At 39.1% G+C, this 27,312-nt stretch overlaps 1 protein-coding gene across 5 annotated transcripts in view; it reads left to right on the forward strand.

The window, feature by feature from the left end:
- The first annotated feature begins 468 nt into the window (after nt 1–468).
- Nucleotides 469–27,312, forward strand: part of suco (SUN domain containing ossification factor) — a 95,619-nt gene continuing 68,775 nt past the window's right edge. For all 5 annotated transcript variants that reach the window (XM_063002156.1, XM_063002157.1, XM_063002158.1 and 2 more), the window contains exon 1: nt 469–769. In XM_063002156.1, coding sequence (XP_062858226.1) covers nt 717–769 — 53 coding nt within the window. In that variant the 5' untranslated portion in view covers nt 469–716. The remainder of the gene's footprint in view (nt 770–27,312) is intronic.

The raw sequence follows: 27,312 nt of genomic DNA on the forward strand, positions 1-27,312 counted from the left end.
AGGCGGCTAATGGTCTACATTTTCATGATAAGTTGACTTTTTTGTATTTTTAATTTATTTCATTTTCAATATCAGTAACGTCAGAATATTTTTGACGGCACCCCGACGAAGCCAGACGGCACCCCAGGGTGAGAAAGGCTGGTCTAAGCAATTGAGGGTTAAGGGCCTTGCTCAAGGGTCCAACAGTGGCAACCTGGCAGCGGTGGGGCTTGAACCAGCAACCTTTGGATTACTAGTCCAGTACCTTAACCGCTAGGCCACAACTGTCCCATTCATGTCATATCAGTCCTGTCCTGGTTATCTAGGATGTATTACTCATGCCAGCATTGCTTCATCACACTATGCTGATGTAATAAAATGTGCTGATATCACTGGTGACGCGTCCGCTCATCAAACTTCCAACTCACCCAGAAAATAGTGGCATGTGGGCGGAGCTTAACTCAGTGCACGCGTGCTATTGGTGGAGAGGTTGACCGAACGGAGCGCTAGAGAGTCAGAGCAGCAGCGTGTGAGCTGAGACGAGAGAGCTTCAGCTCGAGCTAACCGCCCTGAACATATACCCGTTTGTTCTCAAACACCCCCCCCCGTACATTCAGAGGCAGAATTATATATTAAATAAAGACAACTGTTTAGCTGTGTTTTTAGTCTTTTGAATTCTGTGCTCGACATTGGAGTGTGAATAAAGAAGCGAGGATGTTGGTCCCCGCGGGAAGATAATGAAGAGGCTGTGCGGTTTGTTGCTGTGCCTCAGTGTAGCTCTCCTGTGCTGGTAAGTTCTCTCACATAGCTTTATCTGCGTTTCTATTTTAGCACTTTTATTGTAAAATAATGACTTAACAGTCTTAAAAACACGTTAAACCTTATTGAAATGGTAGGTTGGGATTAAAAACCTTTGTACTACTGTAGTGTTCGGTGTTTAATGCGTAGCTTGCTAGCTTCTCAGAAGAATATTAAAAGACTGATGCTGTTTGTTCTCCTATGTCGGGAATGTTGTTTAAATTTCCTTTTAACTGTAAGTTAGCAAATGTGCTAACCTTTATATTATTTTCTAATATTGCTAATGCGTTTTATTTCATATTATTATTATAACTCCATATTAATGCTACACATTCATGCTTGTTGTACGAGCTAATGTATAGCTAGCTATAGCTTCAGTCTATAAGTTAAGCTTGTTACGCAACGTCAAGGTTAGGCAGCACATGCCAAGACTAAGAAACGTTAAATACATCCAGCTAAAAATCCTCATTTATTTCTGCCTTTATGCTGCATCAGTTGTCCAACATGTTGATAAGGTGTATCTGTTATTCCTAAAATCGATGCCCCATTTACTAAGCTGAATACATTCAAATACAACTAGCTAGCTAAGCAGACAGCAGTAGTAATGCAACAGCTAAGCTTACCAGAATCTGAAGGTACCCTCGGAACAAAACATGGTACTATTTTGTATTTTAATATTTACCATCCATTCAATAGATCCAAATTCTTTATTGTCTTCCATACTGGTCTGAAACACTGGATCTGTGTTGATACACTGATATTTTGTGCTATGATTTTAATTTGACTAGATTAACCTGATGAGATTATTCACATTGCACAAATTACAGATGTTTGACTGTTTTACCATCATGTATTTGACATTTTGTCCTCCAAAGTTATCTTGTTTACTCAGATGAGTCGGTATTGGGATGATCAGTATTAGGGATGCACCGATATGGGAATTTTGGGCCGATGCCGATATCCGATATTATACACGTACTTATCTACAGATGCCGATGCCGATGCCGATATACACATTTATAACTTACAGAGAGATCAGACACCCCCGATTTACATTATAAACAAATGTACCATTTATTTGCATAACTTTTTAGCTTTCAACCAACTGTATGCAAACAATAAAATAAAAGGTGTCTCCTGAGAAAATTATTAGGCACATTTAGTTTAGCTAACTGGTTCTACACAGACTGGTCACCACTTTTAAATAAAATAGATCTATTCAAACTAATAATATATAAAAGACATTTTAAAAAGTGATCTTATATCAAAGGATTTTAAATTAACAACTTAAATAAAATAATATCTACTCAAATTAATAAAAAATAAATAGATTTAAGTCAAATTAAAGCAAAGAAATGCCAGTTGCCTTTTAGCAGTGTAACTAATCAACGATACAGTAACAGAGAAATAAGAATCCTTCAGCACTGACTTTGTGCTTCTCCACACTGTTAGAGGTGGAAGAATCTGAGCCAAATTATTTTTTTCTACAAGTTCATAAGTCTATTTTTTTTAGAACAAGAGGAAGGTTTTTCTTAACGAACAGAAGCATCTCTGCTTTATCACATGTAATTCTGTTCCTCTTTTCATTGATTACATTGCTGGTTGCACTGAATAACCTCTCGCTGTCAACGCTAGTGCACGGAGCTGACAAGAACTTGCGTGCTACTTTGGCAATAGTAGGGAATCGACTCTTGTTGTTATTCCAGTACTGCAGTGGGCTTTCATTCCTTGGTATTGGAGCTTCTGACAGGAATCCCTGCACCTGAACAAGAAACATGTAGATATGCAGGATTATATTCATTGTCATTTTTTATTAATAAAATATTGCATCAAAACGTTCAGTTGATTTTAGGACAGCATTTTATTAATGTGTAAATAATGTACACATTTGAAACAAGCATATTACATTCATATTGAAGCCAAATATTTAAAAAGGGCTTTTTTCCTTGTGATATTGAACTCACCTCTGTTGCTATCTGAGTGTTTTCTTGAGGTGCCTGCGTTTCTTCAAGAATTTCGTTGTACATATCAAAGAGAGAGCATGTCTCCTCGCCATCCCTCCTAGCTCTTTTCTCTTGTGGGCGGTCAAGCTGTGGCTCGCATGTTTGCTCTGTGCGCTCACTCGATACTTTCTCCATCTGAGTTTGGAACATTTCATGTGTCTGTAGTTTCACGTCTGCTGTAAAATATCGATCCTTATATCTTGGGTCTACAATTGTGGCGACACAGTACAGGGACTCAGTGTACATCTCACTGAAACGTGTGTTTACAGCCTCTAACAGAGCATTTTTGCTGGTTTTAACTCCGAAGTCAGAGTGAGCACTTTTAGTCAACAGTCGTTTCAATGCACTAACTGAAGGAATCGCGTCTGATGCCAAGGCTTCCGACTGGCAAATCTCTCTTGTCAATTGTTCAAATGGAGCAAGGAGTGTAATTATGTTTTCAATTAAACTCCATTGAGAAGCCGTCAGAGTAGCTGGTAACTCAAAATCAGCGGCATAAGCACCAATTGCTCTCTTCTGCTCTAGCAAGGTTTGCAACATGTAGAACGTACTGTTCCATCTGGTAGAAACGTCCTGCTGAAGCACTTTCGATGACATACCCAGCTCCGTTTGGATGGTTTTTAGACGAGAGCTGGCTAAATGCGAGTGTTTAAAATGGCCAACTATCCTTCGGCCAATCGCAATTACATCCGAGATACTGCGCTGAGAGAACACACCGTCGTTCACAGCGAGCTGTAACGTGTGGGCCATACACGGCAAACTCGGAACGCCGCATTCCACCATAGCTTTCGCAATGTTACGTGCATTGTCGCGCAGTACAACATGAATGTTCTCCTTAGAAATCTTCCATGTTTCAAACATTCTTTCAAATGCCACAGATAGTGCAGAGCTTGTGTGTGAACCGGAGCATTCTTGGGCGTGCAAAACTGCCTTCTGTAATTCAAAACTGTTGTCTACCCACTGCGCGGTTAAACTCAGAATACTCACTGGACTCACATCAGATGTCCAGATGTCCGTGGTAAGGCTAATGGAGGACACATTATCGTCGATGAGCTTGTGAATGTGAGTCGCTACCAAGTTGTGTAGCTCCGGTAGGGCTACGTCGGAAAAGTAACGACGGCTAGGTATGGTGTAACGTGGCTCAAGATGCTCGAGCAGCCGGCGAAATCCAATATCCTCCACAACAGAGAACGGCTGATCATCGAGAGCGATGAATTCCATCACCTTTGCTGTAATAGCTGTAGCTTTTGGGCTGTTTTTGTCAAATTTCTTAAATTTCTGAAGGAGTTGGTCAACCGGCTGAGTAGCTGCAGATTTTGCTGGCGTGCGCGGTGCTGTGCGAGTCTCCTCTTTCACCGTGAGGAACTCTGTATATTTGTCAGGATGGTGTGCCTTCAGATGTATAATTAAATTTGTGGTGTTGAAATTTCTTACTTTGCTCCCTCCACGCAAGACGTTAGTTGAGCAAGTGTTGCAAACTGCATGCTTTATGTCATGCTCGCTCACTTTGAAAAACTTCCATACCACAGACATTTTTGCTGCACTGCTGTAGCGCGGCCTGCGTCACCCCGTCTTCTTCCGGCAAATAATAAATGCGTCGGCAAATATCGGTTTGAAACATCGGCCAAATCTAAGCATCGGCCCGATGCCGATTGTTCTTAAAAAATATATTATCGGCAGATACAGATATAATTCCGATATCATCGTGCATCCCTAATCAGTATTAGTCAAGTGTCTGCATGAGCATACAGTCAGAGCTTTAATATTAATATTAATATCCTGTTATGTTTATGGGTCAAATTGACCCGTCTTAAAGTTTCAAAATTTAAAAAGATATAGTTTAAAGTATTTTTTGGTATGAAACTTCATTGATTTCACTTATTAAGCCAAGCAGAAGGAGTTAATAATGAAATATAAACAGAGATTATTGGGATTGTTTTTGGTTTCTGACACTTTTGGATAATTAAACCTGCCCTGGGTCAAATTGACGAGAAACGGACATAACAGGAGGGTTAATATAGGATTTATATAATGTATTTACACAATTATTCACAAAAACAAAAATCCTGAGTTAACAGACAAAGTAAAAGTGGGATCATTATCAGTATTAGTATTTAATAATTGCAGCATTAAAAAGAAGTTATTAATGTCTTTCATAAATCAGACTGTCCTCTAATCTGAAGTAAATGTACAGTAGCCGTAGAAATGGCCAGCGACAACCGAAGGTACGCTTTGTCGTACGCTTTGTCGTTCCTTATTTATGACTGTAGACCATACAATTGCATCCAGATTTTAATTGCTTGAGTGCAAATTAAAACTCCCAAGATCCTCCAAATCACAAGATCTTGGGAAAAATCCCAAAGAGTGGCAACACTGCATACGGTGGTTGTATATAATTTTGCTTTGTTAGATCTAAATTAGAGATGCAAATTTTGCTAATAATTTTAACCTTGGAAGACATATTTTGTGCTGTGATTTTGTCATGACTAGCAATAGGGATTGTTCGCATTTACATCTGAACAAATGAAAGATTTTTGACTGTTTTACCATCATGTATTTGACATTTTGTCCTCCAAAGTTATCTTGTTTACTCAGATGAGTCGGTATTGGGATGATCTGTATTAGTCAAGTATCTGCATGAGCATACAATCAGAGCTTTGATATTAATATTGAACATGGACTAAATAGGATAGCTCCTGTCTAGTTGGATTGGTTGTTGTCTGTTAATTAAAGAAATCACATACTGTCAGTGTTGCCTCTCTTTAATTCTTAAAGAATTCCCAAGATCTTGCCACAAAAATCCCAAGTAACTGAAAATGACAAAATTGTGAAGATTTATATAATGTATTTTCACAATTATTCACAAAAACAAAAATCCTGAGTTAAGACAAAGTAAAAGCGGGATCATTATCAGTATTAGTATTTAATAATTGCAGCATTAAAACAACATTATTAATGTCTTTTAAAACTCAGTGTCCTGTCTAACCTGACTTGCTATCACTATCAGACTCTGAAAACCTGGTAACAAGATTACTTGTTTCTGCTGATTAACACAGATTTATTCTATAACAACAATTACCAAAAAACGGAAGTAAAATGCATGGATGACAACAGACGTTACATCTTGTTCTCTCATTCTAGATGTAAATGTACAGTAGCCGTAGAAATGGCCAGCGACAGCCAAAGGTTGTTACTACTACTAATTATTTTGTATGTTTTGTCATTCCTTATTTATGACTATAGACCATTAAATTGCATACCATTTGAATTGCTTGAGTGCACATTAAAAATCCCAAGATTACTTGGCAAAATCCCCAAGTCCCAAGTAGATCCACCAATTCCCAAGATCTTGGAGTGGCAACACTGCATACAGTGGTTGTATGGCATTTTGTTTTGTTACTTTCACCTGTAAGAGATGTGTTTATAAGATCTAAACTAGAGATGCAAATTTTAGTAATTACTTTTAACTTATAACCCACTGTCATTAGTTGAATGTTAACCAACAAGCTTGTAGTGTCCAAACTTTTTGACTTCATGTGTTTAAAACTCTAACACATTGTGAACATGACAATAATGTAGAACAGTAAGATGAACAGACACTCAGTGAACAGAATTAGTTAAGCTTAATGAATAAATCATAAGAGAACATTTTATTACAAGCATTATCAAACATACATATCAAATGCTAGAGTTGCAGTCGGTTTCTTAAAGCTTTCTGACATCATTAGTGTAGTTATTATAAGATAAGCACAGTTCCACCTTTATACTGGGGAATGATGATGCACATATTCCACAATACATTTGTAAAAAAAATAAACAGTTAATGCACTTTTGCGCAGAAATTAACATGCCTGATAACTACATACTGACACAACAGCTTTTCTGTTTACAAATCTTTATTGGAATGGTTCTGTCATTTATGCAAATATGCATTAAACTGCATAGTAAAGTTTTACTGTTTGGGCTGTCCAAATGCCCACCGAGCGTAAGTTTACAGCTTAGCACTTTCACTGTACCTTCTTTCTCAATTCCAGTAAGTCGTCAGCTGTTGGAAATTAATTTAAACAACATTTTTAATCGATTACAATAATCAAACAATGACGTCTTATTGCGTGTCATAAATTATGTGACATTTAGGACTGTGAAACTTTCTCTCTGGCCTACAATTGATCTAATGTATAGTCAGCTTCTTACATGATTACAAAAAAAAATACTAGACACAGTTCTCTTTTTTTATTTTTTTTATTCAGGTAGTTATAGTTACAGTGAACTAGAAGTGAGTAGCTTTTTAACTATTCCTCATTTCTTGTAATAAGTGTACCATCATCAAAACACTACTGATGCTGTTCACTTCTGTTTATTAGAGCTAATGTGCAGCTTGCTGTATCATCTATAGCTTATGTACACCGATCAGCCATAACATTAAAACCACCTCCTTGTTTCTACACTCACTGTCTATTTTATCAGCTCCACTTACCATATAGAAGCACTTTGTAGTTCTACAATTACTGACTGTAGTCCATCTGTTTCTCTACATACTTTTTTAGCCTGCTTTCACCCTGTTCTTCAATGGTCAGGACCCCCACAGGACCACCACAGAGCAGGTATTATTTAGGTGGTGGGTCATTCTCAGCATTGCAGTGACAATGACATGGTGGTGGTGTGTTAGTGTGTGTTGTCCTGGTATGAGCGGATCAGACACAGCAGCACTGCTGGAGTTTTTAAACACCGTGTCCACTCACTGTCCACTCTGCTAGACACTCCTACCTAGTCGGTCCATCTTGTAGATGTAAAGTCAGAAACGATCGCTCATCTATTGCTGCTGTTTGAGTTGATCATCTTCTAGACCTTCGTCAGTGGTCATAGCCAACGGGGCGCCGTTGGCTGGATATTTTTGGTTGGTGGACTATTCTCAGTCCAGCAGTGACAATGAGTTGTTTAAAAACTCCATCAGCATTTCTGTGTCTGATCCACTCATACCAGGACAACACACACTAACACACCACCACCATGTCAGTGTCACTGCAGTGCTGAGAATGACCCACCACCTAAATAATACCTACTCTGTGGTGGTCCTGTGGGGGTACTGACCATTGAAGAACAGGGTGAATGCAGGCTAAAAAAGTATGTAGAGAAACAGATGGACTACAGTCAGTAATTGTGGAACTATAAAGTGCTTCTATATGGTAAGTTGAGCTGATAAAATGAACAGTGAGTGTAGAAACTGGAAGGTGGTTTTAATGTTATGTTTGATCAGTGTATATTGATACACAATGTACAGAACATTGTTTTATTCTTGTGGGAGAGTGTGGCTTTAAAGTGAGTGATGATAAGGACTCTAAATCTGGCTGAGTCTTAAATCACATATTAAATGGTATGCCATATAAGTGCCATAGTAATGGTGTAGTTAAACACTATAGTACAAGAAATGTGGTTTGGAACGCAGTTATTCAATCACTGATGAGCATTGTCTGCATATCCAAAAAAGCGGATAGCATGTAAATTAAGTGTGAGGTTTGACTGGCAAGGGAGAACAAAAGCAGATAGCATGTGAATTACCTGCAAGTATCATACCATAAACAAGTCGTTATTTAAGGTATAAACTGCAAAATGTGCAGAAGTAAGAAATCTCTGTGTATTAGGTAAAAGTGAATAATACTGCATTGGAGCTAAGCAGTGTGGTATTACTCCTAGGAAATAATAAAAAAAAAAAACCATTGATTTAAGGCTTTGCTTGTTAAACTACTCGTTTTCTCTAACAACACTATTCTTGATACGTTTATCAAAATATATGTGGATTAGTTAGCTGTAATTTTGACTTTTGGGTTACCGATTGAAGAATGTACCAGTTTTAAAGCATTTATTAGTGTAATTAAAAGGTGCACCAGATCTGTTGTGTAAAACTTTTAGTTAAGTAGGACCACAGCAACCTTTTTTGGCCCCTTTATATTAAAAAAGCTCTATGTCATGATATATGTCAAAATGTAAGGTTATGTAGTATAGAAAAACACCTTTTTAAGGCTTTGGCTTATGTGTAGCAATAAAGAAAGAAACTTGTTTAATGCATGTTCATCTTTTTGTTGTACAAATCTGTCTGACTCTGTATGTATCTTTTTTAGGGATGCATCGATACCATTTTTTCCCAACCGAGTACGAGTACAAGTACATGTATTTTTGTACTCGCCGATACCGATACCTATTTAGAATGATGCAATCTGGAGCATTATGGAATAGTGTAGTTTTTAGTGTAAAATAGTGCAGTGGAACAGTTGCTTGGGTTGCCATCACTAATTGTAAAAAAAAAAAAAAAAAAAAAAAAAAACACCGCACAGACATCATTGAGAAAGCTTCTGACAAGCTAACCTAAACTTCCATTAATAAACGCACGTAATTAACGTTGTGCACATCATACATGCGATGCAATTCTGCTGATTGAAATATTTACTTTAAAAGGATAATGCATTCCGATCCCATCTGAGCCGATTCTATCAGCACGTACATTCGTGGTTCACCTCGGTAAATCGTAAACGACTCTGAGTCGGCTCCCGCTCTGTGGTAATAACCAGTATAATTAAGCCTGAGCTTTATAATGTAAGCGAGTCACACAAAATGTTCTATAGTAGTTGGTGTTTATTTACAACCGCATCATTCATTATAACAGTAAACACGGAGAGATGACTGAGAAAAGAAGCTTAAAATGAGTCGACTCCTGAATCACTTGTATCGACACTGTGAACAGAGTATTGAACACAAACACGTCCTATAACAGCGGTCGCTGCTTTTGTAACCGGTTATCTTCAGTTAGCTCTATTTTGAAGGTTTTTTTTTTTTCCAAACGGAACTAAATAACATTAAACGTGCGTGTGAGCGTGGTCAGTGAGAATAATTCAATCTGTCTCCCGTGGGTGAAAAATGAATTGCTTTAGTTTTAGAAGTGAAAAAATCTCGCAATGTCACGCCCCCCCGGTCAGGCACTCGCGCCCCACAGGTTGAAAATCCCTGCGTTAACGCAGCAACGTGCACTAGGCACAAGGTATCAGATGTTTAGTATCGGAGCCTCGTTTGCGAGTGCGAGTACGAGTTAATGAGCGCGGTATCGGGCTAATACCCGATACTAGTATCGGTACTCATGCATCTCTAATCTTTTTATCAGTGGCTTTAGACTTTAGGTTACTCAAATCCAGTAATACATTGGTTAGGCCCTTTAAATTAGTTAAAAGCAGGAAAATGGCTCTTCAAGTGAAGTGTAGAAATTTGCTGTATCTTTGGGACAGCAATGTAGAGGTTAAACCAGTTGGTGAGTTTTGGAAACGACTAAAGAGGTAGAAAATTAAGAAAATAATATTAATTTTGTGAAGGTATAATTGTGAAGCTATAATTTACCACAACATTTACTATTGTGCAAAATATTCCACTAGATTTGTAAGAGTGCCTTTAGTGTTTCTTTTTCCCATGCTGCTCTGCACTTTGGCCATGGTGCCATGGGTTTGACAGATGGAGGATTTAACTACGAGCAGGCCACAATATTTGGAGCGGGCTGCACAAAATGATTATAGTCTTTACCAGCCAGGAGACTTGTGCAGGCAGGTTGGAGTTTGCTTAGAGTTCTTTAAGGTCCCGGTTACATTGTATCGTAACGTAATGTTTCGATCTTTGCAAATATTGAATTAAATGAGCTTGAATTCGAATGAGCTTTTTAAAGCACTGTTTCAGATTGACTTTAGTTGTTCAGTGGTTCATAAGGCTCAATGCAGATGCATTAACGTCTGGCCATGCAGGAGAAGCGTGTTCTTAAGCCTCCAACAGATGCCTTATGCCACTGTTAATAGCCAACACTTATTGTTGGCTCTTTATTAAAAGATTGCTTTGTGGTGTTTGTGTTGTGTGGTGTATACAGAGCAGCCTGCAACGAATAGAACTGAAGTTTCCTCAGAGTAGCTGCTATGCTGATGCTTGTGTGTGTACATATTGCATTACTTTTGCCAAAAGCAAACTTGGGATGAAAAGACTGGCTTTTTCAGGTACTGAAACAGTGTGTTCCTTTACTTTCACTACCCCCCTTTTTACAGCTGAGGAAGTTTCATGATGCAAAATGAGCCACTGTTGATGTTTAGCTTCTACATTTAACAATGTCAAGTTAAATGTAGACTTGTTTAATGCCTGTACTCTTTTTGGTGTACAATACTTTGTGCTAAACATTGTGAGAACTGTCAATCAGTTAAAATGATTTTAACTCAATATTGCAAATAATTTAAGTTATTTGCTATCTACCATATATAATATTGTTAAAAAATTGGAGGCCAATGAACGTAAGAGGGCCAAATACTCTGAGTTAGTGGCTGAGTGTCGGAGCAAAGGCTGGAAAGCCCGATGCGAACCAGTCGAGGTGGGGTGCAGGGGTTTTGCTGGCCAGTCTCTACCCCGCACCTTGAAGCTCCTTGGAGTTAAGGGTCAGCTGTGCAGAAAAGCCATTAGGAACATCATAGAGGCTGCGGAGAAAGCCTCAAGATGGCTATGGATCCGGAGGGGGGACCCTTGGAGTAGCAGGCCACTTGGACACAAGTTGGGGGCTGATCACCCCCGGCTGGGTCGCCCGAGCGAGGGTGTTTGATGATCAAAGACCCGAAACACCCAAGGACCTCGGGTTCATCACTGATGATGTGTCCAAGTAGCACCTAGTGGTGTATTCAAGAACTGTGGGAAATTTAAGTCTGAGAAGGGTGATGCCAAAAACCACTGTTTATACAGCATTGGGCGGCATCGTGGCTCAGTGCTACCTACCTAAGCTCACAGCAAGAAGGTCCTGTGTTCGATCCCCAGGTGGGCTGGTCCGGGTCCTTTCTGTGTGGAGTTTGCTTGGTCTCCCCACGGGAGCGCCGGTTTCCTCCCACAGTCCAAAGACACGCAAGTGAGGTGAATTGGAGACACAAAATAGTCCATGACTGTGTTCGATATAACCTTGTGAACTGATGAATCTTGTGTAATGAGTAACTACCGTTTCTGTCATGAATGTAACCAAAAAAGTGTATAACATGATGTTAAAATCCTAATAAATAAAAACAGCATTGCATGAGAAACCATCAGGGTACTGTAATAAATAAATCCACATGGGCTTGGAAGTGCTCCGTAAAAAGACGTCGTCAATAGCACAGTCCTTAGAGGCACCGTGGCTAAGTGGGTAGCACTGCCGCCTCTCAGCAAGAAAGTCCAGGGTTCGATTCACAGGTGGGACGGTCCGGGTCCTTTCTGTGTGGAGTTTGCATGTTCTCATGGGTTTCCTCCGGGTGCTCCGGTTTCCTCCCACAGTCCAAAGACATGCAAGTGAGGTGAATTGGAGATACAAAATTGTCCATGACTGTTCGATATAACCTGTCCGATGAACCTTGTGTATTAAGTAACTACCTGTTCTGTCATGAATGTAACCAAAGTGTGTAAAACATGACATTAAAATCCTAATAAACAAACAAACAAACTAGCACAGTCCAACTTTCCAAGCTGTCAAATAGATTTTTTGAGTTTCCAATGTTGGCAGAACAACATAAACCACCCAGCTTCTCTTCTGCTCAAAGGATTGCTTTGTTCTGGTAGAGTGGCCTCGGAGTCCACACTCCCACCTCATGTACGTTAGTAGGCATTCCTTGAGCTTCTTTTTCAAAATGCAACAATCTTTGTAAGAAAACTTTGATTCCCACAAGCAGAGCCATAATGAGCAATGCAATTGTAAGACTGGAGAGACAGTGAAGGAATGAACGCCAGGAAAAAAAGCCTAGTCAGGCAGAAATGCAGATATGTGCAAAATGCTGCTCTGGTACAAATCCCACTCATACTGAAGTTTCAACTCCTTCCCTTCTTCTGCATCATCATATCATATGGATCATGCATTGATAAATAGGATTGTTAAGGGGACAGTAACACTTTTAATCATGGTGATTGATTTGACACTTACCACACTTTTGGGTTTATTAAAATAAACCTTGATTTGATTTTGAAATAGCTTTTAATACTTATTACTTGTTACATTATTATATTATATTATTATGTTAATTCCTTAGGAGAACAAAAAATATTGTCGATACTTTTAAGTAGTCTGCTGTCAGAAGAGAAGAAGCCTGTTTTACCTGCTAAACAGATGATTAATGTTAAACTGCTAGTGCATAGCGTACTACAGCTATTAACAGATTCCAATGTGACTGGGTGTAAACAAATTAAACTATTTTAACAAATATTAGTTTTGACATCGATAAATGAGAAGAATTTAATGTGTTTAAATAAGAAGTGGGTGGACAAGCCCAGTCCTGAAGAGCCGTAACCCAGCCCAGCCAGACAACCTGACATATCATATTAAACCAAGCCAGCAGGTCGAATGAGCGCACCACACTGCCTCGACTAACAGGGTCGGATCTCTACACCCTTGTTTTACAAAGGCTAATCGAAAGCCCAAGTAAATAAATATGTTTTAATCTGGTCTTGAAGCCTAATGCCAAGTTCACACTACATGACTTTCCAAGTCGTCAGATCGCTGTACAGTTCAGACTACACAACTGGATCTCTTGTAATCGGAAGTAGGGGTGGGCGATATGGCCCTAAAATAATATCGCGATATTTCAGGATATTTTTGGCGATATAACAAAACACTGAAAAATATTTTATTTATTTCGAGAAAACACTATTGCAAAAAAAATAATGTTCAGGTTTTATTTAGAATGAATATAAGTTAACACTTCGTAGAAAAATGTAAGAAGTATGTAAGAATTACGCACACTTTTCTGTATTTTGTCTTTCCAATAAAAATAATGTAACATAATGTAATGGCGAAGCCAGACAATTTTTATAGGGGTGGCCAGACTGAGACCATTGCTCACACAGGGGTGGCACAGAAACTGATACCTTTTTTTATGTGGTCACTCACTCATTTACCTATACAGGCAGTGAGTGCCATGTAGAATTACATCACGAAGACTCGCATAATAATAATAATAAGCTTTTTTCTTTTCATTTTCCCTGACAAGTAAAAAACCAAAATATAGCAACTTTAACATTTATGAGGAAGAAATACATTCCTTTGCAATACTTTATCATTTGGCTGCCAACTTGTGTGTAATGATGACACTCAATTGAACCCAGAACATGCCAGTGTGAATGCATGGAATACTAATTTTAATTTTCTTTCAACAATATGATACAGACTGACCAACAATATTAAGCCAAATCAGCATTGAAAATTGACTTTACTTTTAATAGCCTTCTTCAATACTGGAGCTTTTTAAAACGGAATATTTTCTTTTAAATAGAGGGGTGTGAACCTGCGTGCAGAAATACTTCCGCAAAAAAGCTGCCGGCAAAGCGGTGGTTGGGGTTTGGGTTGCCAAAGATTAATTTATGGTGGACTTGGAGTTTTTGGAACGAGCTCCTCCACCGCAGAGCCGCTTTCCGCCATACTCGTTGCTGTGCCCAAATGACACACGTAACGAACGTACGCCATTTGCGTAGCTGTGTGACGTCATTACGTAAACAACGCAGAATATCGCTATTATTACGATATGGGATTTTTTATCGTTTTAGAAATTATACGGGTATTATCGTGAACGATACGATATAGCACAACCCTAATCGGAAGTCTTTTAAGTCGTTGTGTATTTTACACTACACGACTGATCGGCGATAGGGGGTCACACACTACACCATCTATGACCATATGGAATCGCAGGCGGGTCTGTCTGGTCTCCCAAACTACTTTTGTCACGAAAACACATGCGAGAAGTGACGAGGGGTTTAATGATACCATGCGACCGGCTAGAAACTATATTACGCCCCTGTCCCACGTTTTCACACTCCTCCTCCGGGTTTCTCCCTCACCCCTTATCCTGCATTCTTATTGGCTGTAGTTCAACATAGCAATCGCTGCCACTCGCAACCTGCGATTTCGAGTTGGCGACAGGTCCAGATATTTAACATGCTAGATATTTTTCTTCAGTCCGCGAGTGCTCGGCGAGCCGCTCGGATCAAGTCGCTGAACGGTTCACACACAGCGATTGAGAGCCGAGTTTCGATCCCCGAGCGAATGCTGATTTGCCTCCGAGCTGTCACATCGTCAAGTCATGTCGTTTTCCCACCAAACGTTAAATGCTTAGTATTGTGACATACTGGTAAGCAAAAGTAAATGATGCCCTGAGGGGAACCTCTTTCAGTACTGTGTGAAGGTCTGTCCCCATATGTTAAAATAAAGAAGCCAGTTTTACTAGTTTCTTACATAACATGGAAGCAGAATTTACTCAGAACTTACTCAGAATGTACTGTACTACTTGCACCTGCCTGTGTTCACATGCTTAGTGAGGGTGCTGCAAATATTGCAAAAAACAGTTAAATTTGCATAAATGATCCAGTTCCCAATTAGTCCATTTTATTTGTATAGTGCTTTTTACAATGGACATTGTCTTTAAGCAACTTTACAGAATCCAGGACCAACAGACCAAAAACCCCTGTTGAGCAAGCCAAGGGCGAGGAACTCCCTTAAAAATAGAGGAAGAAACCTTGAAAGGGACTAGAGTCAGCAGGGACCCCTAGACTATATAGACTGTATAGATATGGTTTGTCTCTTAAAAACTTAGACTAACTCACACCCCTGAAGTTACAGACTGTTTTGTTTTACCAAGCATGATCGATTTCTTAAAGAAAACTGGAGGACCACGCTATGCTCTGTATTTCTTCACCACTTGTTCTTGCAGGCAGTAGAAGTCTCTGTTGCAACAGTAAGGTGCTGAATTCCCATCCAGTGTTTTCATCTCTCTGCTACCTTCAATTGTATCTAATAAACTGACCATGGTCGTGACACAGCTAAGATTCAATTTTGGGTCTCCACAGTGGTGGGCTAGGACACTAACTGCTTTTGTTTTTGAATAGGACATAGATGATGTTTGGACCCTTGTTTTTGTCAGCTGATTTAAGGTATGCAACCTTGGTCATGTGTATGTTTCTGAAAATATCATCCGTTTACAAATTTTTTTGCTCGAAAGTTGGTTGATTCCGATTCATAGCCAAACATGGGTCCTACCATCTCTAATGCAGTCTGTATGTAATAAAAACAAAGCCTAGATCAATCACATGAATATGGTTTGGTTTTTAGTTACGGTGTTGTTACAGGTACTGTGAAGATTTTGACATTAATGCCCAACCCTCTGCTTTATACCAGACCAACCAGAAACATGGCAGCATATTCAGCTACTCTTGTTTATGCAGTAAAATGTGTGTCATTTTTTCCCCTGGTAAGAGTAACTTCAGTTTCCTCATGTAATCTAGATCAGATTTGATCTTTCTCTTCCTTGTGTGATCTGTAGGTGATAAACAGGTCTGATCAGCCTGGATTTTTTTTAGCTTTTTATCTGAATCCGGGTCTAGGGCGCACTTACCATGTGCACTGGCTTGACAAAAGCAACAGTTTCTCATTTACATCTGTTACAAATCAGCAGCCCTTTAACATTGTTTTCTTTGCATTTCTAAATGACTAGAAACATAGTCAGTGTATTTGTAGTTATAAAAAATGTATAGTTTTATAGATTGTTGCATATTGATTAGGGGTGGGTTTATAAAATAGATTTTTCGATTTTAATCGATCTTTATTTGAACGATCCGATATCGATTCATATAAATGCGAGATCGATTTTTTAAATACGCCCCTTTTTACGGTGCACACGGAAATCTATTACTATTGTTACCCCCTTTAATTTCGCGTGACCAGCCACTGTTTTTTCATGCAACGAGATCTGACCTGCACATCAGTTTAGCATGGCAGAAGCTCAAGTTATGACCACTACACAACTTTTTGCACTGATTTTCGCTGGGCTCTGGATTCGGGAGGAACTCGGTGTTCGCTCTGCGATCAAAACTCGGCTCTCAATCAATGTGAGAAACAGCGAGGGGAAACACAGGGGAGAGGTTGGAAACAGGTGGTGGAGCGCAATATAGTTTCTATCAGAATACATCAGCACACGCGAGATCGTTCTCTACAAAACAAAATATTTATTAACCTCCAACTCACTACAGAACGATCCATGCTGCTCGTGTTGCCAAATCCACTCAGATTCATTTATTTCATCAGCGCACAAACTTTGATTGCTCGCTACTTGTTGATGTGCATGTTTGGAAGTGGTATCATTAAACCTTTCATCACTTCTCACGTGTGTTTTCGTGACAAAACGTAGTTTTGGAGACCAGAGAAGCTCGCCTGTGATTCCCCCTGGAGATGGATGGTGTAGTGTAAAACTCCCCATCGCCGATCAGTCGTGTAGTGTGAACATTACAGTGACCACGTGTTAATCAGAGTGTCGTGTAGTGTAAACTTGGCATAAGCTGTACAACAGCCAGGTGTATGTTTACATTACATTTACAATATTGTAGCATGTCAGACAAATGGAAGAAAACAGTAACATTCATTTTTTATTATTATTTCATTTGTCTGACATGCTACAACATTGTAAATGTAATGTAAACATACACCTGGCTGTTGAATGTTACTGTTTTCTGTTTTGGATTAATTATTTATGTAAACAAAATACACAAATATTTTTAATAATAAATGTTCTTTGTACAATTATCACATTCGTTCTCTGAACATCTGTACATATGTAAACAAAACCTGTTAATGTAACTCAAATATGCCTAAATGTGTTGAATCGAAATTGGATCGAAAATCGAAAATCGAAAATCGAAGATCGAATCGAATCGGGACCTGGTGAATCGGAATCGAATCGATCCAGGAAATTGGTGGCGATACCCAGCCCTAATATTGATTATAGATTAGGCCAAAAATATTTATTCACTTCATACTTTTTATTAGGGATGCATCAATACCATTTTTTCCCAACCGAGTACAAGTACATGTATTTTTGTACTTGCCGATACCAATACCTATTTAGAATGATGGAGTTAATGAGTTGGAGGTTAATAAATATTTTTGCAATGTTGGTGTTTTGTTGTTATGTTTTGTAGAGAACGATCAGGTCAGAAATACTGTAAAACGTGTGTGTGTGCCGGTGTATTCTGATATAAACTATATTATCCCCCTGTCCCACCTGTTTACACTCCTCTCCTGCGTTTCCCCTCACACCGTATCCTGCGTTCTCATTGGTTGTTCGACATGTCACTCATTCCCAGTCGCACATCTCAGATCAGATATCTGACGTGCTAGAAGACTCGATCGGTCGGATCGAGTTGTTGGATCGAGTTGTTGGATAGTTGGAGTTTTGATCGCCGAGCGAACGCCGAGTTGCTCCAGAGCCGGCAAATCTAGCGCCGACCAGCCAAAAAATCAGGGCAAAAATCGTGTAGTGTGAACTAAGCATAACGCAGCACACGGTATCAGATGTTTAGTATCGGAGCCTCGTTTGCGGGTACGAGTACAAGTTAATGAGCGCGGTATCGGGCAAATACCCGATACTAGTATCGGTACTCATGCAGCTCTACTTTTTATGTATTTAAACAGATAGTTTTGTCCTGCAGTTACCTCTTTCTTATAATAATAATAATAATAATACATTTTATTTATATAGCGCTTTTCAAGATACTCAAAGACGCTTTACATAAGACAAATAATCAAAACAAATACGTACATACACCATACAAATCAAATCATAGTACAAAATCAAAATAGTACATCAACATCAAGAATAATTAAGATAAAAACAAAGAGAGCAGCATAAGACAGTTCATTAAAAATTAGCTAAATTATGAGAGAGAACAACAAATATAGAACAATTTCTTAAAATTAGACAGAAACAGGACAGATTTACATGCAATCAGGAAACTGAAAACTTTACAAGTTTTAGGATCTAGGACTTCACATTTCTGTCGTGATCTAAGTATAAAAACTATTAAAAAGAATAGCAAAAATAAAAGCATTTATTTCGTGTTGTTACAAGTTAAATGCCATATTGAATAGATGAGTTTTGAGAAGTGACTTGAATTTGGACAGGTCAGGACAATCTCGTAGGTGTTTGGGGAGAGCATTCCATAAAGATGGAGCAGCTATGGAAAAGGCCCTGTCACCCCAGGTCCGGTGCTTGGTCCTAGAGGGTATGGACAGTAGGTTAGCCTCAGAAGAGCGAAGGCTACGGGAGGGAATGTGCTGATGGAGCAGGTCGGTGAGGTAGGATGGGGCCTGATTATGGAGAGCTTTGTGAGTGAATAGAAGAATTTTGAATTGAATGCGTTGAGCAACGGGAAGCCAATGAAGTTTTTGTAGAACAGGTGTAATATGATCACGGGAGCGAGTATGAGTAAGGAGGCGAGCAGCTGAATTCTGGATATACTGAAGTTTTTTTAGGATTTTGTTAGATGTACCATAAAGGATGCTATTGCAATAATCAATTCTGGATGTAATAAAAGCATGAATCAAGGTTTCGGCGGCAGAAAAGGAGAGTGATGGACGGAGACGTGCTATGTTTTTTAGATGAAAGAAAGCAGTTTTGGTGATGTGATTTACATGGCGGTCAAAAGAGAGGTTGCTATCAAAAATTACACCAAGATTTCGGATGTTAGAAGACGGAGACAAAGTGTCATTATCAATGGTAATTTGAAAATTTTTTGTGGTTTTTGCCAGGGTTGTAGGACCTACGATGATCATATCTGATTTTTCACAGTTTAATTTGAGGAAATTAGCTTTCATCCACAATTTCATTTCAGTGATGCAATTTGTCAGAGTGGAGTGAAGTTCAGTATTAATGGATTTGGAGGAGATGTAAAGCTGAATATCATCAGCATAGCAGTGGAAATGTAAACCATGCCGACGTATGATGTCACCAAGGGGGAGCATATAAAGAATAAACAAAAGGGGACCTAACACTGAGCCTTGGGGAACGCCTTGGGACAGTGGAGCAATGGCAGAACTACAATTGTTGATATTAACAAACTGTTGTCTGTTTACGAGATATGACCTTAACCACAAAAGGGCAGTACCAGTGATGTTGACAGAGGATTCAAGGCGGGACAGAAGAATGGAGTGATTAATGGTGTCAAAAGCTGCAGTAAGATCAAGGAGGACGAGAATATTAATTTGTCCAGAGTCTGAGGAAAGAAGAAGGTCATTTGTGACTTTGAGGAGGGCTGACTCAGTGCTGTGCTGGGGGCGGAAAATGTTTATGTTTTCTTCTGCCTTCTCACATTTGTGGCCACTGTATAGAGTTAAAATGGACCAGCATTGTATAGGGTAAGGAAAAGTAATTTAAATTATTTCCAACAGCTGCTGATTAAAACTGAAAGTGGAGCTACAGATCTTTAAGGTAGCGTTGTGCAGGAGGTGCTATTGTTTGACGTGTTAAACAGTGAAGCTGTTTTGCATCAGTAAGGAGTCTGATTGCAGCTGTTTCAACACTCTTGTCAGCCTGCATGTCGCTGCAACAGTAACCTCACTGTCTGGTCGAGGCTCAGCTAGAGCAATGGAGGAATAAAGAGAGCATAGCGTGTCCTCTCGTATGTGTTAAAGTTGTTAACTGAAATTATTTCTTTTTTTTTATTTTTAGAATTTTCTTTTGGAACTTTCTGTGCGTCTCAAAAATCACTCAGATTTGTTCATGTAATTTCACCTTTAAATAAAATTTCCAGATGAGGTTCAAGCCATGAAACTAATGGGAAATAGATATACACTATTTTAAACAAATTGAAACCTAAACAAGTACAGTCCTGCATTAACAGAAAGGCATTTTAAAGTTTCGAGCTCTAGCAAGCTAAAAAACACATCCTAGAAAGGGCAGCAATTCATTGTGGGGCCCACACACTTTTACAAACATTACTATCACATTCAGGTGCTTCGACTAGACAGTAGGAGTCGCTGTTGCAGCAGTAAAAATGTGACGCAGCATTTGACCTTTTCTCAGACATGGTTAAGAAGCACCTGACCAGGCTGGTGACACATCACATTGTTTGTAATGCTGCTTAAATGTCAACTTCAGCTTCACGTCAGTGGATCTGTGCACTCTTTTTAACCAGTGCCACGTTGTCACTCTATCGGTGCGTCATTCACGTATCATGTAAGACCACCGCGAGCGCCTCTTTTGTGCTAAACCTGTATTCAGAGCTTTGTTCTTGTTTTGACACTCTATACTGTTATAGTCACTACAGTTCACACCCTTTAAAATAACAGAGCAGCTTATACAGTTAAAGTTACTAAATCTGCTATCATATCTCACACATGGATCAATCAGTGTTTTGGGTAGTTACACTTTACATTTATAATAATTAAGTGTATCATCAGATACTGGTTGTTTATTTTTATGTCTCACTGCAAGCTGATCCAGCTTTCAGTTCACTAGACAGCAAGGCTATATTTATTGTTAATGTACAAATATTAATTTATAGATTTGTTTTTACAGCATGGAGCTGCATCATATAGGGTTTTTTAATATGTACTGACAACTGGAAAAGTAAAGTGCCCAGCCATTGCGAAATCAGAAGAAGCTGGGAGAGAAACATTCACCTTTGCAATTTAAGAGGAGAAAATGGGCCGCTCAGGTGGCGCAGCGGTAAAGTACGCTAGCTCACCAGAGTTTGGGGATACATCGTATATGAATGTATACGAATACATCGTATCGAATCTCAGCTCTAACTTTCCGACTAGGCTGGGCGGATGCATGACCAACGATTAGCTGTTGTTCAGGGTTAGAGGGTAAGAAAGTCGGATCATAGGTCCTCATAACTGGTGCGACTGCGGCCCCTGCTGGCTGACTGATGGTGCCTGCACAGGGCTGAGGAATAATGCTGATGGGGGTGTGGCCCTCTGTACACAGTGCCCGTCAAGTGTATGAACCCGACTGTACTGACTGTGCGTACCGGAGGGGGCGCATGTCAGTTGAAAGGCATCCTCAGTCAGCGGTGAAGGGTCGAATCAGTATAGAGGACGCAATCAGGGTAATTGGACACGACTAGACTGAGGGATAAAAAAAAAAATTGGGGAAAAAAAAGAGGTGGGGAAAATATAAATGAAAAAAAAAAAGAGGAGAAAATGCTAATTGGCTAAGATCTACTGAATTCAGTGTTAAAATGTTATTTTTTACTGACTAGTATGTTTTGCATAATGTATAATCACAGGTAAAAATAATGTCTGAGGAAGGGCAACTTCTTTGACCAAATCTGGCCTGTTAAGGATCAAATAATGTTATTAATAAAAATGTGTTCAGTAGAGTCTGGAAAAACACAAGGAGCACTGTAATGAATTTGAACTGATCTGTTGTTTTTCCATTTGATACTGCTTTCATTTTATGTTTTTGAAGTGGCAGGTATTAAGACTTTAACGGTGCTTTTACACTCGAAATAAAAGGCAAGATTTATAGATGACTGGTCTAAATCCTCTACCTGGACGTGTGCACTAAAAAACAAACAATTAAAGTTTGCCAAATTCAGGGTCTTCTAAGATGTCATTTCAATTAGGCACCAAGGGACAGGTCAGGATAGTGATCATGACAATACAAATAAGGAGTGCTGTGTCAAGAGGGCCATACAGCGTAAAAACTGTGCCAAATTGGGTTTTTGGACCAGAATTATCCACAAAATATCCTGACCCCTAATATATGGAAGCAGCTGAAAGAAAAAACAGCTGTATTTGTTAAGTGGTCTAGGGGCAACAACTCAGCCAGGAAGTATTAAGGGACACAACTGTCAGGAGGAGCCATCACTGAATTAACTGCTGTAAAGACTTTAAAATGGGTTGTTGAAACATGATTGGCATACCGGATCCAATGTACCAAATCCCACCAATGGACCTCAAACCTACAATAAACTCATATATCAAGGACAAATGGCAAAACGACTGGAACATACACCAGAATCATAAGTTGTACTAAGTAGGGCTGGGCGATATGGATCAAAAATAATATCTCGATATTTTTTGCTGAACGGCGATATACGATATATATCTCGATATTTTTTTATCCCATAAGGTAATAACAAAAAGACACTTCTGAGACAAAGCTACATGTTCCAATTTTTTTACAGGCACTTTTATTAATATTCATGCTGGGGAAGCTTCACACAAGAACTATTTTTCCTTAATAAAAAAAAAAAAAGAGCTATTCTAAGAAAAAAATAACTTGTTTTCTAAGGCATCTCCTGTTGTGTAATGTGAATTACAAATATATTGTCTGGCCCTTTAAGAATGTTAAGTGCACTATAGGGCACAGGGAGCGAGTGTGTAGGGAAGATGTCGGAATGACACGGTTTCCGGCTGAGCTTGTGTGACATTAAAAGTAAAACCCCGTTAAAGTAAACCCCTCGTTAACCCCCCACCCCACCCCCACATGTTTGGACTTTATACATTATTTTATGTATATGTCGCCATAACATTTACATTAATTTTTTTTTTACGTATAGAACTCAGTTCTGTAATACAGGCAGAACTAATCGTTCATGTTACTGTGTAACTATTACAACATTTAATGCATTTTAATCAGCGTTCTGCTTCATGCACTTTATTATTATTTAACAGCTTTATTTGTTGTTTAATTGCTGTTTGCTCCTTGTTTACTGCAGAGTTAGTTCATGCAATTTAATAATGTTTGGTTGTTTATTGGCCGACAACAAGAAATACTATAATAGAAGATAAATAAATAAATGACGTGTCGGACGTCGGGCGATCGTCCAGTATAAACTAACACAACCACGTACATCCAGTACAGAAATCCCCATAATGTTTGTATTTACAGATAGCAAATATATGCACATCACATATACAAACACAAGAGTCAGAACAACAGGAGACGCACCGTTACGTTATTATTACTTTCTCAACACTTAATGTGAAGTAAATACGTGCATGTCAGCGCGTGCATGCCCTTGTATTGGTTTTTGAAACGAATAACGACTCGTTTTCTTGTTTTTTAACTTTGGGATTTGAAGTGAAAATGAATGACCAAAGGTACACGGAGCTGGAACCTTTTGTCTGGACTTGTTTTCGGCATTCTCTACAGAATACGTTATTCTGCTGCTCATCTGACACTTTGAATTCGAACCATCTCCAAATAATTCCAAAAAGAGTCATTATTTTTCTTTTTAGTAAGCAGCTCCTCTTCGATAGCTTCTGTCACGTCTTTATCCGTCTCCATGCTATCGCTGCCTGCAGGAATTACTGGTGAGGCGGTGGGGCGGGGCGAGTTGTGTTCAGTGAGGGAGAGAGGCGGGGCAGGTGAACATGTGCAGAGACAAACTGGGAGAAGAGAAAGACGAACTGTCTGATCTAACTGGAACGCAACATCTATATCGATATATGCGATATTGTCTTATCTTATATCGCGTATGAAAATATATCGATATTTTATAAAATCTCGATATATCGCCCAGCCCTAGTACAAAGCTAATCCCACTATTGGGGAAAAAATGAAGACCTACCTCGAAAACCGTTGGGACCAGACAGTGTACACAAGATGCCATATTGGACATACTAGATTAACACACATGTACCTGATAAAAGGTGAAGCTGTTTTATATTGCGCAACATGCCAAACACAGATTACAATAAAACATTTAATGCTGGAATGTATCATCTATAACCATGAAACACAACAGATCTTATCAGCAAAAACCATAAAGGAACTCTTTAGCAAGACAAAAGTAACATCACTCCTAAAATTCCTGTCATTAATAAAACTGAAGCAACACGTATAAATGAACATACATAGACAACAGACATAACTTCTCTAAGTCAAATGAAATAAGTAAATAAAAGACAGATTACGACCTTTCCTGACATGAACATGGCCAAAAGGGCAGACATGGCGTCAAAAACTAAACGCTAAACTAAACTTGAAACATGATTGGCGATCATGTTGAATGCTTCTTTGTGTGCTGATTGGTTTAACATTGACCGCCACTTCCAGGTTGCCAGCTCGGACACTGAGAAAATATGCAAAGAAACGACTCTGGTCGTCCAGCTGAGGAATAGAAAAAAACACATGGCTGTAATAATTAGTCGGGTTACATTCAACCAGACACACAGATTTAGAACTAAATATTCACATAGATCTTTGTTATTATGAAGAATTATTACTGCCAGCCAATCAGAAACGAGAATTTTTTTTATGACTGCATATGGTCAATAGACGAAGTGGTTTGGTCTGTCCTATTGCTCACAGTAGCTTTACAGTATATTTGAATTGACTCCAGTCTGCACAGTAATGCTGTGAGAGAAAGGAAGGATAATATTGAATGATCAGGATTTAAACCCTGTTGCTTTGCTGTTGGTTCAGACAGAAGCGGCTGTCTCTCTCCAGCCATTCAGCCCGTGATGAGATGATTATCTCTCTGGCCTACTTTCCAGCACAGAGCTGGAAGCTTTGTTCCCTAGCCACGTGGCTTTTTTTACACTCCAGCAGAGCTCCAGCTATTCCTTTGCTTTCTGTGCACTTTGTTGTAATCTAAATCTGACCTTTTTCTTTAATCTTTTGTTCTGAAATCACTTTTAAAATCATGTAGACTGTAGATCATCAAGAGCATGGATTTTTTGCATCCAAACAGTTGAATGTACACTAATACGTATATACTGCTGTATAATTTAGATTTCTGCCTGCATTGATGCCTAGTGAAGAACCCTTAAGGTGAAAAGCACAGATTCCTGTTTTTTTTCTATCATTTAACAATTTATTAATGCCAGCCTTAAAGTTGTGCAGACTTGTGCAGACAAACTTGAAGCAAATGAGCTTTATGTGTAAAACCGTCCTACTAATTTTACTTTATTAACATACTTTAGTCACATTGTGTTGGGTTAGGAATGTCAAATTTTTTGTAGTTTTTGTAATCATCTGTCAGTGCTAAGTCATTTGGTCTGTTTGCTGAGGAGTGCTTGTCCCCCGATGTATCCGGTTGCAGGTTTATTTTTATTTACAGAATCACAATAGCAGACTATTTCCTTGTGTGCTGTTTAAAAACCAGACACTAACTGATGTTTACTTTAGTAACGCTACAAAAACATGGTTGTGCCACAACAGGTTTTTTGTCTGTGTCTGTCTGTCTTTGTGAGTCTGTCTATGACTGTCGTTGTAAGTCTGTCTGACTCTGTCTATCTTTGTGATTCTGTCTGTCTGAGTCCGTCTTTCTATGAGTCTGTCTTTCCTTATAAGTCTGTCTGTCATTGTGAGTCTGTCTGAGTTTGTCCGTCTGTGAGTCTGTCTGTTCTTGTAAGTCTGTCTGTCCTTGTAAGTCTGGCTTTGAGAATCTGTCTCTTTGTGACTCTGTGAGTCTGTCTATGAGTCTGTCTGTCTATGACTGTCTTTGTGAGTCTGTCTGTTTGTCTTTGTGAGTCCGTCTTTCTATGAGTCTGTCTTTCCTTATAAGTCTGTCTGTCATTGTGAGTCTGTCTGTCTGAGTTTGTCTGTCTGTGAGTCTGTCTGTCCTTGTAAGTCTGTCTGTCCTTGTAAGTCTGTCTGAGTCTGAATGTCTTTGTAAGTCTGTCTGTCCTGTTGAGTCTGTCTGTCCTGTTGAGTCTGTCTATGACTCTGTCTGTCTTTGTAAGTCTGTCCGTCTATGACTGTCTGTCTTTGTGAGTCTGTTTGTCTCTGTCTTTCTTTGTAAGTCTGTCTGTCTGAGTCTGTCTGTCTTTGTGAGTCTGTCTATAAGTCTGTCCTTGTAAGTCTGTCTGTCTTTGTGAGTCTGTCTGTCTTTGTAAGTCTGTCCATCTATGACTGTCTTTGTGAGTCTGTCTGTGAGTCTGTCTGTCTTTGTAAGTCTGTCTGTTTATGTATCTGTCTTTTTTTGTCTGTCTTTTTTTGTAAGTCTGTCCGTCTATGACTCTGTCTGTCTTTGTGAGCCTGTCTATGACTTTGTCTGTCTGTGTAAGTCTGTCTGTATGTCTCTGTCTTTCTTTGTAAGTCTGTCTGTCTATGAGTCTGTCTGTCTTTGTGAGTCTGTCGAAGTCTCTGTCCTTGTAAATATGTCTGTCTGTCTGTGACTCTGTCTGTCTGTGACTCTGTCTGTCTTTGTAAGTCTGTCTTTGTAAGTCTGTCTGTCTTTGTGAGTTTGCCTATGACCCTGTCATTCTTTGTAAGTCTGTCTGTGGGTTTGCCTATGACTGTCTGTCTTTGTAAGTCTGTTTGTCTTTGTGAGTTTGCCTATGACTCTGTCTGTCTTTGTAAGTCTGTCTGTCTGTGAGTTTGCCTATGACTCTGTCTTTGAGAGTGTCTATGACTGTCTTTGTAAGTCTGTCTGTCTATGACTGTCTTTGTGAGTGTCTATGACTGTCTGTCTTTGTAAGTCTGTCTGTCTGTATTTCTTTGTAAGTCTGTCTGAGTCTGTCTTTCTGTGAGTGTCTGTTTATGTCTCTGTCTTTCTTTGTAAGTTTGTCTGTCTATGAGTCTGTCTGTCTTTGTGAGTCTGTCTAAGTCTCTGTCCTTGTAAGTCTGTCTGTGACTGTCTGTCTTTGTAAGTCTGTCTGTCTTTGTGAGTTTGCCTATGACTCTGTCTGTCTTTGTAAGTCTGTCTGTCTATGACTGTCTTTGTGAGTGTCTATGACTGTCTGTCTTTGTAAGTCTGTCTGTGAGTCTGTCTGTCTCTGTATTTC

This window comes from Trichomycterus rosablanca, chromosome 9, assembly GCF_030014385.1.
Source record: "Trichomycterus rosablanca isolate fTriRos1 chromosome 9, fTriRos1.hap1, whole genome shotgun sequence".
In the NCBI taxonomy this organism is placed as follows: domain Eukaryota; kingdom Metazoa; phylum Chordata; class Actinopteri; order Siluriformes; family Trichomycteridae; genus Trichomycterus; species Trichomycterus rosablanca.